General features: G+C 34.1%; 1 protein-coding gene across 8 annotated transcripts in view; it reads left to right on the top strand.

Moving 5' to 3' along the window:
• LOC126272060 (transmembrane protein 268) overlaps positions 1 to 12,076 on the top strand; it is a 99,965-nt gene that overhangs the window by 44,029 nt on the left and 43,860 nt on the right. For 4 of the 8 annotated variants that reach the window (XR_007549166.1, XM_049974585.1, XM_049974587.1 and 1 more), the window contains exon 6: positions 8,449 to 8,635. The exons of 1 other annotated variant lie outside the window; for it this stretch is intronic. Coding sequence is in view for 5 of the 7 variants with exons in the window: in XM_049974585.1 (XP_049830542.1) it covers positions 8,449 to 8,635 (187 nt within the window). In the remaining 2 variants the exon portion in view is untranslated. Of the gene's footprint in view, positions 1 to 3,697; positions 10,142 to 12,076 lie in introns of those variants that run through there. 3 more of the 8 variants (XR_007549167.1, XM_049974589.1, XM_049974586.1) reach the window with 3 other exon arrangements.

Genomic DNA, 12,076 nt, shown 5'->3' with positions numbered 1-12,076 from the left:
TCATTACTGATCTGTTCATTCAGTATTATTATTATTATTATTATTATTATTATTATTATTGCAGAGGGGGCTAACCACTATATTTGGGCTCTATAGTGGGTCAATAAGATGTTGCAATTCAAATGGAGCATTTGTGGTCTAGGTTTCACACCATTTGTTGTTCATGATGCAGTTGCTATCAGCAAGCCGTTTGGACAGTTGCAGGGATGGATTTCTGTAAATAAGTCAGTTTGTTGTCAACTTTGGAATAGCTACATGGATGGGAAGTTGAAGATTGTTCATTATTTGGGAATATTGTTTCAGTAGATCTTTTTGTCTTCTCAACTGAGTTTAGTGTAGTAGTTCTTAAGCACCCAGAGATGATTAGCATGGTTGTACCATGCTGAGTGACTATCTTATTTACATGAGGTTGGCTGAACCACACTGGAACACAACAATCAGCTGTAGAAAGCACTAAACTGAGTGCAAAAATTTGAAGTGTATGTGCTAGTGATACCCTGTTAGTACTGCAGAGTTTTTGCATACTTTTTTTTTAGTTGCTTTCTGAAAGATAGTTTCCTATCAAGAGTCGTTCCAAGATAATTTGGGCGACGCTGGTAGGGAAACATTATGTCATTCATACTGGCCTCTAGTTTATAGTCTGCTGCTCTTTTGTTTAAGTGGAAACTGTTGAGTTTGGTTTAGAAAGATTTGGTATAGCTCTCCATATGGTGGAATATTATATAATTCATTGAGATCATTAGTTAGTGTTCTCGGCATTTTTTAACTTCTTGTGTTGAACTGCAAGTGCTAGAACATCAGAAGATACAAAGTATTTTGGCTGGTTTTGGGTGTGTCAGAAACATAAAGGTTGAAAAGTAAAGGCGATTGTACTGACCACTGAGGTAGTCCATTATTTAGTTTCCTTTCTTTACTTTTCTTTCTTTACTTTCAAATTGACCCTAGACTACTCACTGTCTTATGTGTTACAGATTAGTCTCAATGTGATTTGGTAGGGGATGTCTCTGACTGTCTTTTATAAGAATCCTTCTGTTCATACTAATATAACAATGAAAACAATCAATTATTGATAAAATTATTTAATTGGATGGATAAAAAATCTACTCGCCAAGCGGCGGCAGAACACAAATCACAACAGTCTTCTGTCCATACCATATCGTAAGTGGTAGTCTTTAGTTGTTTCTGAACTCCAGCTGTGGAGTTGTGTAGTCAGGCTTAGAACCAGCTCTGTGCAGCTTGTTTGGTCTGAAACCTGCTTATGCAGAAGGGTTTTATCCAGGATTTCTGTACCTTTCCTAAAAGTCTCTCCAGGAGTTTGTAGTGACAGCTGAGAACAGCTATTGGATGATAACTTTCTGCTTTATCTAATGGTTTCTTCAGTTTCGGGACCGCAATAACTTCAATAATTTTGAAAACTTTTGGTGCATATCCTGATATTTTAATGTATAGGGAGATTTTGATATTTTCTAGTAACTAAACATTTTCCCATTACTTTTGTAAAAACTTCAGACATATTGTTTTTAATTGTTTTCAAGTATGTTAAAACCATAGTTCAGTAAGACCTGGTATAATGAATTTTGATCCCTACTTCTATTACATGGCTGAACATCTGTTCTTTTCTTAGACATTCCTATGCAGATGCCAGAACACTTCATAGTAAAATAATGCTTGGATTCCTCCATCGCTTTCAAAATCCTGTTCAAACTGTGCATTTCTAAGGAGTTTGTGAGAAAAGTTCAAGTAAAAATGCATTCACCTGAGTATGATATTATAGGTATATGCTTTATCTACGAGTTAATTTGATATAACACTTTTAATTGTTTATTCACCCCAGTAACAGTAAACTGATCCCTAATCATAACTGCGCTCTCAGCATTCTGATCTCTTGCTCCAGTAATTTTTACTCTGATTAAGACTTCATTGCTTCAAATTTCCAGCCTTCCACAGCACGAGACACCTTGGAATCTTATGAGTGAATCAGCATGTTCCAGTAATAAGTGCTAAAACCAAAGATTGATAACCATTACATGTTATGTAAGACATACATATTGACAAAATAAGCACAATGAGCTCGACCTAGTCAAGAAGATACAGCATACAGCTGCAGGTGAAGACAATAGCCATCTACAGATCTGTGATAACTCTGAGGCATTGTCATAGAGACATTCCCAAAATCACATTTTGTGATTTGTTGAGATAAGCACGTGGATGTGCCTCACTGTGCCCATGGCAACTGTCGGGCGTTTTCTTATGTCATCTCAACTGTGTTCTTAGTAATATCAATATTGGCTCTCTGCAGGTCCTGGTCAACCTATTTGGTGATTTTGACACGAATGGAAATGCATATATTCACTTCCACACGTGTGATTTTCAATGGTCAGTGTCCTCTCTCAGTATTTATAACCACTCTATATCCCATGCAGGCCAAATTTAACAAAAACCATTTGGACAGTCCTTGTCGAAAAAGAAAAAGGAAGCGGCTACACAGACACAAGCAGTATGTACGTGTACAGGCCTATAGGCTGAGAGTAGATCGCCAAAAATCGTTTTTTAGTTAGTAAAGGAACTGATGTAAATTTATAGAAAAAATTGAAGTGACATTGCGTAGGAAGACTTGAATGTCGATTTTATAGCAGACAATACTGAGTGTGTGAACCTGAAGTTAGTTTTAACAGTTTCATTACATTTCGACAGGTTTTAATTTGTTCAGTATTCTAGAAGTGGGCTATCAGCTTACAACAGTGATATCCCTACATTCTGCCACAATACAGAGGTGATGCAGTGGTTAGCACAGTGGATGACTATTTATATTTAGGTTTTCTGTGATTTCCCTAAATTCCTTCAGGCAAATGTATTCATTGAAATGGTTCCGTTGAAAGGGCATGGCTGATTTCCTTTCCTGTCCTTTGCTAATTCAAGCTTGTGCTGCGTTTCTAATGACGTTGTTGTCGACAGGATATTAAACACTAATCTCCTCCTAATTCATGTACAGGATCTGATGCCTGCCTGCCAGAGAGAGAGAGAGAGAGAGAGAGAGAGAGAGAGAGAGAGAGAGAGAGTGAGAGAGTGAGAGAGTGAGAGAGTGTGTCAGTCGTTCGATTTTCATACTACCATTTGTTTTGATGCCATCTCATTTTTATTTATTAATTAATTATAGGTTGATATCATCGAGATTAACAATCCTTCCTAAATATAATTTTCCGGCTACATTTTTTGCCTTATGCCTTCTTGCAAGTAAAAACATGTTCAAATTTTATTTTGTCCTCAGATTAAAACTTTTCATAGATGTTGTCAGTTGACATTTGTTAGCGTATGTAACAGTCATATGAAAATAGTTGACAGTGGGATCATTAACAAAGAAATGATTACTTATTAGGAAAAATGAGAAGAAGGAATTTCTAGTGAAAACTTACACAGTTTTATTAGTCATTTTGTAGAGGCCCCTTTCAACAAATGTCAGTGTGTGCAATATCTCTAAGAATTGTGTGTTAATTCACAGGTTTATTATGTGCATATTCTCTTCCAGAAAAGACTAGCAGGAGTTATTCACTGTTCATGCTCCTAACCATGATCCAGAAAAAGATTGTTTACAATTATAAACCATATTATAATTTATATTCCAATAATTAAAGTAGCTGCATAAAATAATTTTTAAGTAACTTTTTGTACTATATCATCTTGTTCACTTTAACTTCAGGAAAGAGGGGAGCAGTTACTGAATCGCTACTTACAACGTTGGTCAAAGGATTATCTCCGTCGTCGTTTGGACTGGACTGTGGATGAGGCTGGTGGAAATCCTGTTGATCCTCGCCATCTCTCCTCTGCATTATGCCCTTGCCAATATATTGAAGAATACTTAAAAAATAAACCTCGCTCTGATCACCGAAGTTTTTGTCCCTGTATTACAACATGGCTTGCAAAACGAGGCATTGATTGATTTCTTAAGTGAGGGAAGAATTTGTGTCACCATTCTGTGGGGGTTTTCTGTCAATATAGGTGGTCATTATATATATATATATATATATATATATATATATATATATATATATATATATATATTTGTTTTCAATTGAGGCAGTTATAACATTGCAAGAATTTCTAGTGTACTGTATAAATAACTTAGAATTATGTTTTAGACTTGATACCAAAGGCTTGTTTTCTGTTTTAATATCTTCACATAATAGAAAATAATCCACTAAGGTATCCTGTGTCAGGTGAGTGTGTGTGGGGCGGGTGGGGGTGCAGATTTTGATGAAATTGTGCACTAGATCACTGTTAAGTGAATGATTGCAGCTTGTGAACATCTATAGTATAGTGTTGCACACTTAACCGCCCGACCCTCAGTCCTCGCTGTAACAGATATACATATTAACTTCTTATAATTTTTCCATCTTGTGGCTTCTTCGTATGGCTTTCTAGTAGCACTTTACTAACAGTGATACCTTCATTAAACATCTGGCTTCTACAATTTGTTGCTTTTAAAAATATGTTATTTTGTTTTTAGATTTAATTGTTCTGTTCTATGCATCTTATCTGCCCTGCACATTACTTGCCTCTGTGTTTTATTGCAAGCATTGTTTTGCACGTTCATTAGGTTGGAGTATGGTGTGTCACGAATTTTCCTTTGTATGCGCCTTACGTTATGAAAGCATGTAATGGTGATTGATGTGTCTGGAGTAGTAATAGGTTATTATACAGATAGGATTTCAAATTCTGAAATTATGTTTTGAAGAGTCTGTTCACCTTTTTTACAGAAGCCTTCCAGATCAGCTCCTGTCACTCTGTAATTCAGTTCATGCAATTTCAACAGCTGCCAGATGAACTACTTTAAAAGCCCAATTAATAGACTTTTCTCCAGTGAGTGACTATACACTGCATCAATTCTCCATCTGTTTTACCATACTGTCAAGTCCCAGACTATAGTGTGAGACATCTTTCTTTTTTCACAAGGCACAGGTTCCCTTTCACAAATCTCTCCTTTACTCCTGGTATACCACACTGTGGTTAGATTACTCGTGACAATATTTTAGATGTTCTTTTAGCAGATCTTGAGTATTTTTTAAATATTTGTCAGTTCTATGTGTAATACTGTAGGACCTTTGAATCTCCTCCCCCCCTTCAAGAGTTTTATTTATTGTTACTGCAAATGGTCATAACATTGGTGATATTTTTCTTGACTTGAGTGTAGGGATGGTTTTTGGAGGCTTTATATTTAAAATTTAACAATGCAAATGTGGGCATCTCATTTATGTTCTGGGCACTAAAAGTTCTATCTAGTTCTGTCCTCATTGGAAATTGTTCTTTGTTTTGTTAGATTACAATTTGTTGTTCAGTGATTCAGTTACAATTAACTGCACTAAAAATAAATGGCATTCACTTTGCATGTGCATCTTTGTTTTCTCACTTTCGTCCTTTTCCTAACCCCTAACTTTCTTGTAAATACACTGTTCACTGGCCTCACTGTCAGATTCACCCAAAAAACTATTTAATATCTACTTCACAAAATTATTTTCACTTTTGCTTTAATGTTCTGTCTTCAGATACACTAGTAGCCATGAAATTCTCTTGAAATTGTTACTCTTGAATATTTCTTTTCTGTGCTGAAATTGCTTTCTCTAAGAATTCTGTGTCCATTTGCCAAACGGTACAATGTGACATATTTTCTAATGGGCTGATTGCCTAATTATATAAATGTCACTCCAGCAGCCTTTAAATAATTAGGTTTAACAGTATGAATGTGGGGATCAGTAGTAGGGAATGTCACTGATATATTTAAATTTCTTTTGGTTTTATTGGAAAGGCAGAGTATTTGTTAAGCAATCAGCATACAAGATTAGTGTGGTCTATTCTAGATTACTGGTCCAGTGAGCTTATTGTCATCAAGTCTGCATGAGAAAAAATGTCGAAGATGGTCATAAATGTGGTGCTGTGATTATGACAGCTTCGTATAGCCCCACACAAGAGTAACAGATATGATAATGGTATATAAATGGGAATTGTTTAGAAGAAAAAATATTGCAGACATACTTCGCAAGTTTTCTGCCATCCCCATTGTACATTTTGGTATAAGCTGAGAAAGAGTAGGGTGTGAATGGAGGCATTCTGACACTAATTTCCACCTTTTTCTATACACAGATAGAACAGTTCAGAGGTCAGGGAGTAGTTAAAATTGATAATTGATACGACCGAGTGTTATGCAGTGGCTTATGAATAACTCTTTAAAACGCCTGGAACTATCGTTGAGGTAGTTTTACTAGATTTATTCTGATGAATTACGTGCTAGTCACTGCACCTGAGAATGGTTCTTTGTTGTACCTTTTGAATTTTATAGTATTTTTACATTGTATGCATTAAGTCTTGTTAATTTAAAGCACATTCTTAATCTCAAATGATCTCACTGCTTCTATTTTTTATGTAATAAAATAATTTTCACGTCTTTCATTTACACCTCCATATTTTATGACAGTGCTATATCAAGTAGTCTGTATAAATAGTAGGGAAAGTGCTTCTCTTTCACCTCTTATTTTCTGACATTATCTCTGGTTTTCTTATTTTATGAGAGCTGCATATTGGTATTAAATGGTATGGCACCTGCAAGTATTACGATGTTCTTCACAGTTGAACATTTTTATTTGCTGTCACTTATAATATAACTATGATTTGTGGAACCTTTATCTGTAATTTTTTTTCCTTCACTTTCCAGTGTTAATACTAATTCTGGAGAAAATGCTGATTATGATTAATCATCTGAAAGGGGTAGAATTTTGTATGCAAGTGATATATAGCACCACAATATTTTGTGACTTTGGTTGTCTTTAAAATATATATGTATTTTTCTATATTTTGTGCATCTTAATACATGAATGAATCCCTTTAAATTTTGTTGGCTAGAAATTTACACTTTTTTCTCCTTTTATCTTTAAGTACATTTTGTATGCCACAATAGTTTCTGAAACTAGATCTTCCAAAGGACAAGTATCTGCCCGTCTGTTTAGTTTATTAATGTTGTACTTATCTGTTTTGTTGCACATTTCTGTCACAGCACTTAACTGCATGCTCTATCCATTCACAAAGCTGACCAAGGAATGGAAGGTTGAAGAAATATGTGGTGCTTGTTTTTCTTTCAAACATTTGAAAATTTTTCATGTGGTATTGGTAAGTGTAGGCTTCCTGCTAACTTTTAATTTTAGCATACTAACAATACATTCTGCTTTGGTCAGTTCCCACATCTTCATTAATGTAACACAGATCTCTGAATGGTGTGATTTGTGCATGCGTTGTAAATATAATATTCTTTTATGATTATGATGATTATATATAACCACTTTTAATTTTTTTTCTTTTTTCCACCTAATTAAAATACCACAAGCCTGAGTCATGTGTATTAGCTAGTGAATCTAGTTTCTAACACAGTGAATGTAGATGTTCTGTTAATGTGAATGTAGTAACAGCTTAGGTAGGTCACTTGAGTTTCATAAGGGCATCCCTTTGTATATGAGTGTGGTTTAATAGGAGTATGGAATATATGTAATTTGGATGGTTATGTTATGATAGATAATTTTTATATCTTCAAGATAAATATTTTACTCTGAATGAGAGTAGATGCTGTTTCAAAACTTTTTGGGAGCTTAAAACTGTGTGCTGGACCAGGATTTGAACCCAGAATCTTGCACTGCATAAGTAGTGCTCGTACCAGTTAAGCTATTTGGGCATAGCTTGAGATGTTCACACCTTTAATTTGCCAGTACCTTCCTTTTCAAAAGCCAATTAAGTGATTCCAATCTCCACTGATTTTCTCCGAGCTATCTGAGAAACCTGTAACTTAGAATTATAATCAGCAGCTAGTTCACTGTTCATCACTTTTGCTTTTCATTTTACAATAATTCATTAATTTTGCAGATGATATGATATATCATGCAACAATTTTTTCATAATTAGTTATTAATTATGGAGCACAAATGAATTGCAGTGATAATGTATTATTAACACAGTTGCATATTTTTCCTATGTTATTTTCATAAAGGTATTAATCCATTTGCTTATCAGTAAAAAAGACCACATGTGTTAGTGTAAAAATCTGTAGTTTAATAGGCCGATAAAATTTCTTCCCCTGATGGTAATGAGTGCACAGCAAACATTTCAGTTATCGTCAAAGATTAGTTTTAGTTTCCTAAACTACATTTTTTGTGAATTGCGTGTGGGAAGGAAAGAAGAAAAGGCTACAAACTTTAATATGAGAAGCTGTTAGATATCCACATAATCACAAAAGATTTTAAAACCTAATAACTTGTCATACTGTGATTACTACCGCACATGCTTTGTCACTTGTATTTTTATGTGTCAGTAACACACATTTTCAGTCTCTTTTTACTTACAAAATACTAACAATAATACCTGTTAGAGCATTTTTTAGTAGCTGAGGTGGTGGGTTTTATCTGTTTTGCACAGGAACGTGCTGAGATGGTTTTCCTTCGCTACTCACACCGATGGGCTAAAGAATTTGTCCGCAAACATCTTGAGCTGTCAGTGGATGGAGCAGGGCATGGGGGCTTCCCCTCTGCACCTCCTCGACATTGCATTACCTCTCGGTGCCCTTGTCAATTCATAGAGGAGCACCTCAAATATAAACCACGAGGCAAGTGTTCGATTAGAGACTTATGTTTCATGCCTAACTTTGGTTTTGAAAAGTAAGGTGATTGTTCTGGTTACTGATTCTGTGTAGGATATATGCTTGCATGTTACTCTGGTGTTGTGAGATTGATGGTACATGATAAATTAACAATTGCAGAGCATTTTTATTTCTGTGTATTTGCTTTGTATGTAGGGAGTATTTCGGTCCATGTGATGAACAGCAACAAGGGCTTTCTTCTGGTTTGTGTTTCTTCCTGCAGGAATTCTTGTTTTTCAGTATTGGGACTTTCCTTTCATTCAGTATTAATTACCACTACTTGAAACTTTGTGGTTTCCATTATAATCTAACTCCATAACAGGCAATGTCTAATATGAAAGTTATTGAAAGCTGTAATTGTTAGATGTTGTGCTACTGTGTTTAGTATCAATATGTACTTAATAGTCCTCTCTTTTTTAAGCAGTTTTATGTTTAATAGTTATTTGAAAAAGTAGTTTTTCATGTTGAGAGGTTTCAGTATCATGAAAAAGTTGTGTAGTAGTGAGACAAGTGTTTCTTTGAGAATAATGGATAACTATTCACCTTAAACAAAATTGTGAATTTCAAATATAGTTCAGTGTACATAACATAAGCTTACTTCAACACTGAGATTGCACAGGAGTGACTTGATGTGGTTGTGCCATAATAATGGGGTAGAGTACATCTTATTTTTCTCATTTGTTTACAAAGTAAGAGGTAATGTTATCTGCAGGACAAAATTTGTAAAGATGCCCTCTAAGCATTCCCTGTATACAGTCCAATATGTACTTCACTAATACAACAGACGGTAATCGCTTGTTCTTGTTTACTGAGTTTTAATAACATTTCAGTCATAAATATATTTAATATACGTGTGTAGATGCGTTAGGTAGAAAGCAATCACACTTTGAGTATCAGAGCTCAGAAGTATTATTTTATTTTTGTTGTTTTTAATGCCTGTCAATTGTCTGTAGCATCTCTGTGTGTATTGTAGAAGGGAGACAAGACAAATGCTTCCACATCATGTAATTTTTATATGTATCTGAAGCAATGTGATTGATAATTCTATTATTTCAAATGTCACTTGTCTTAAGATACATCATATCAACTTTTTTTTTACTTATACATACAGATGATGAGTGTAGCTTGTACACACCAAACATTGTAAAGACAAGACAAGAGTGTTTCTTCAAATTGACAGTAAGTTGGTTTATTGTGTTAACCAGCGACTTTACAAAATAAGATTTCTGGATTAATTCTTTGAGTGGTTAATGGATTTCTGCACTTCATTTACTATCACAGGTTTGGGGGGGGGGGGGGTGTATTTGAAAAGAGGATAAGATATTAAGAAGGATCCTTCTGCATCATAATTCCTTAACTATTATCTTTCCTCACTGATACAGCATTGCTTGCTTTTCTCAACTCCGACCTGTTTTGAAATTTAGAATTACACACACACACACACACACACACACACACACACACACACACACATTAAAAGCACAGTTTTAAAAGATGGTGCAGAAAGATGCAATAATGCAAAGCACATTGCAGTCTGAATTATTATGGATAAATTGATCTAGTTTGTATTGAAAAAGACTTCATTTGCCTGTGGAGGTTCTACAGTGTGCATGTACAGCAATATAAGAGTAAAACATAGAGTAGAGCGATAAAAGACTGGGATTTGAGGAGGACAGCTATTCCCATGCGAGAATATTTTGAATGTGTATTACTGATTACCGGATGAAGAACCTAATAAGAGTATAAGTGCCAACATCAATTTGTGTGTGTCATAACAAGAGAAATACGGGTGAGCAAGCAAGTACCTGACATTAGTATGATATTGTTCAGTTTGTATTTCTCACAAATTGCTGTTTACTTCTAAGAGGTAGTTCAATGTATTATCTTTGTTGCATAGTATCAGCTTCATTGCAGGCTGCTGTAAGTGTAACTTAGTTCTGCTTCATCTTTGACACTTCCACAGTATTACTAATGCTACCTTTGAAAATTGCAGTGCCACAATTGGTAGCTCATACACCATTGTATATTTTAAAATAGATCACTTGTTTTATAGTTACTGTTGTTGAAAATATAAGGCCATTGCATGGCTCGTTTTTTTTTTTTTTTTTTTTTCTAAAACCTGTGTATACTGTTAAATTTCATGTTAATTTTTTCTGAGACTCATGTATTTATTGTACAATTTGATATTTTTAACTAATGCAAACTTCCAGACCAAATTCAGAAATGCAAATGCACGACATTATTTTCTTTTCCTCCACATCTTTTTTGGTATATGGGTATTGCAGAAAAAGCTAAAGGCTGATTTACATAATGGGCTTTCTTCCAAACTTTTCCTTGCTGTGTTTAAAGAAGAAAGATGATATAACACCTATATTCCTGTATAGTGTTCCATGTGGTATCATTCACATAATTTTTTGATTACATTTCTGCAGTATTCAAGTTTGATAACATGGAAAATAATACTAGTTTATATTTTATTCACTTTCTGTGCAACTACATTCATGTTGCTATTAGCAAATCTCTAAAACTCATTTGAATGCATTAGAATCATAAAAACAACCCATCCCCTCCATCTTTAACAACTCTCAGGAATTTGTTACTTACACACGTGTTATAGAAAAAAGTTCAGGAATATCTGTTTACCTCTGTTTACTGGATTAATATTTACTTTTAATACAAGTGCAGAAAAAGCCTAATAGTTTACTTTTTATTGTACAAACATTGTACTTAACCTGCCTTGTTATTACTTTTAGTTTTTGTACCTAATCTTTTTTATTACATACATTCCGTCCAGAAATAATTTACATATTGTATATCTTTAACATTAAATTTTTGTGTAAATAAGATTTATTTTCTGTAAGATAGTTAAATTCATAGATTTTCTTGAAAGAAAGGAAGAAAAACATTTGTTTTTTATTGTTTGTGTAAGAATGTCTAGCTGAACACTCTTTGTCACTTATGAAATGCCAGTGAAAAAGTTACATTGTGTAATAAATTATGTATGAATTGCAGAAATATATGTTACTGTTCCATAAATTTGTCTTTTCAATGCTATTTGAAAATTAAAACAAATGAGTCAAATATTGTTGCAATTTTGGCGTAGGTAATGATACAGATATAAGGTTTTATATTCACTTCTATCCAAGATAATTTATTTACAATTTGTAAGATGTCTGGACTTACACTGTAAGATTTCTGGATTAATTCTTCAAATGACTCACAGATATCTGAAGTTAATGAAAGTAAAACAACAGATTTTATCTATTTATAAATTGTCAATGTAAAGCTCAAGATCTTCAAGAAATTGCACTTGTAAAGAGAATTTAATCACAAAAAAACAGCAAGTAATACGAATGTATAGTTGTGTGATCCTGAATTTTAAATGTCTTAGGCTATGAAATTTTTGCT

This window comes from Schistocerca gregaria, chromosome 5 (genome assembly GCF_023897955.1).
Source record: "Schistocerca gregaria isolate iqSchGreg1 chromosome 5, iqSchGreg1.2, whole genome shotgun sequence".
NCBI classification, from domain to species: Eukaryota; Metazoa; Arthropoda; class Insecta; order Orthoptera; family Acrididae; genus Schistocerca; species Schistocerca gregaria.
The sequence above is the reverse complement of the archived record's forward strand: the minus strand, read 5'-3'. Positions and strand labels throughout refer to the sequence as shown.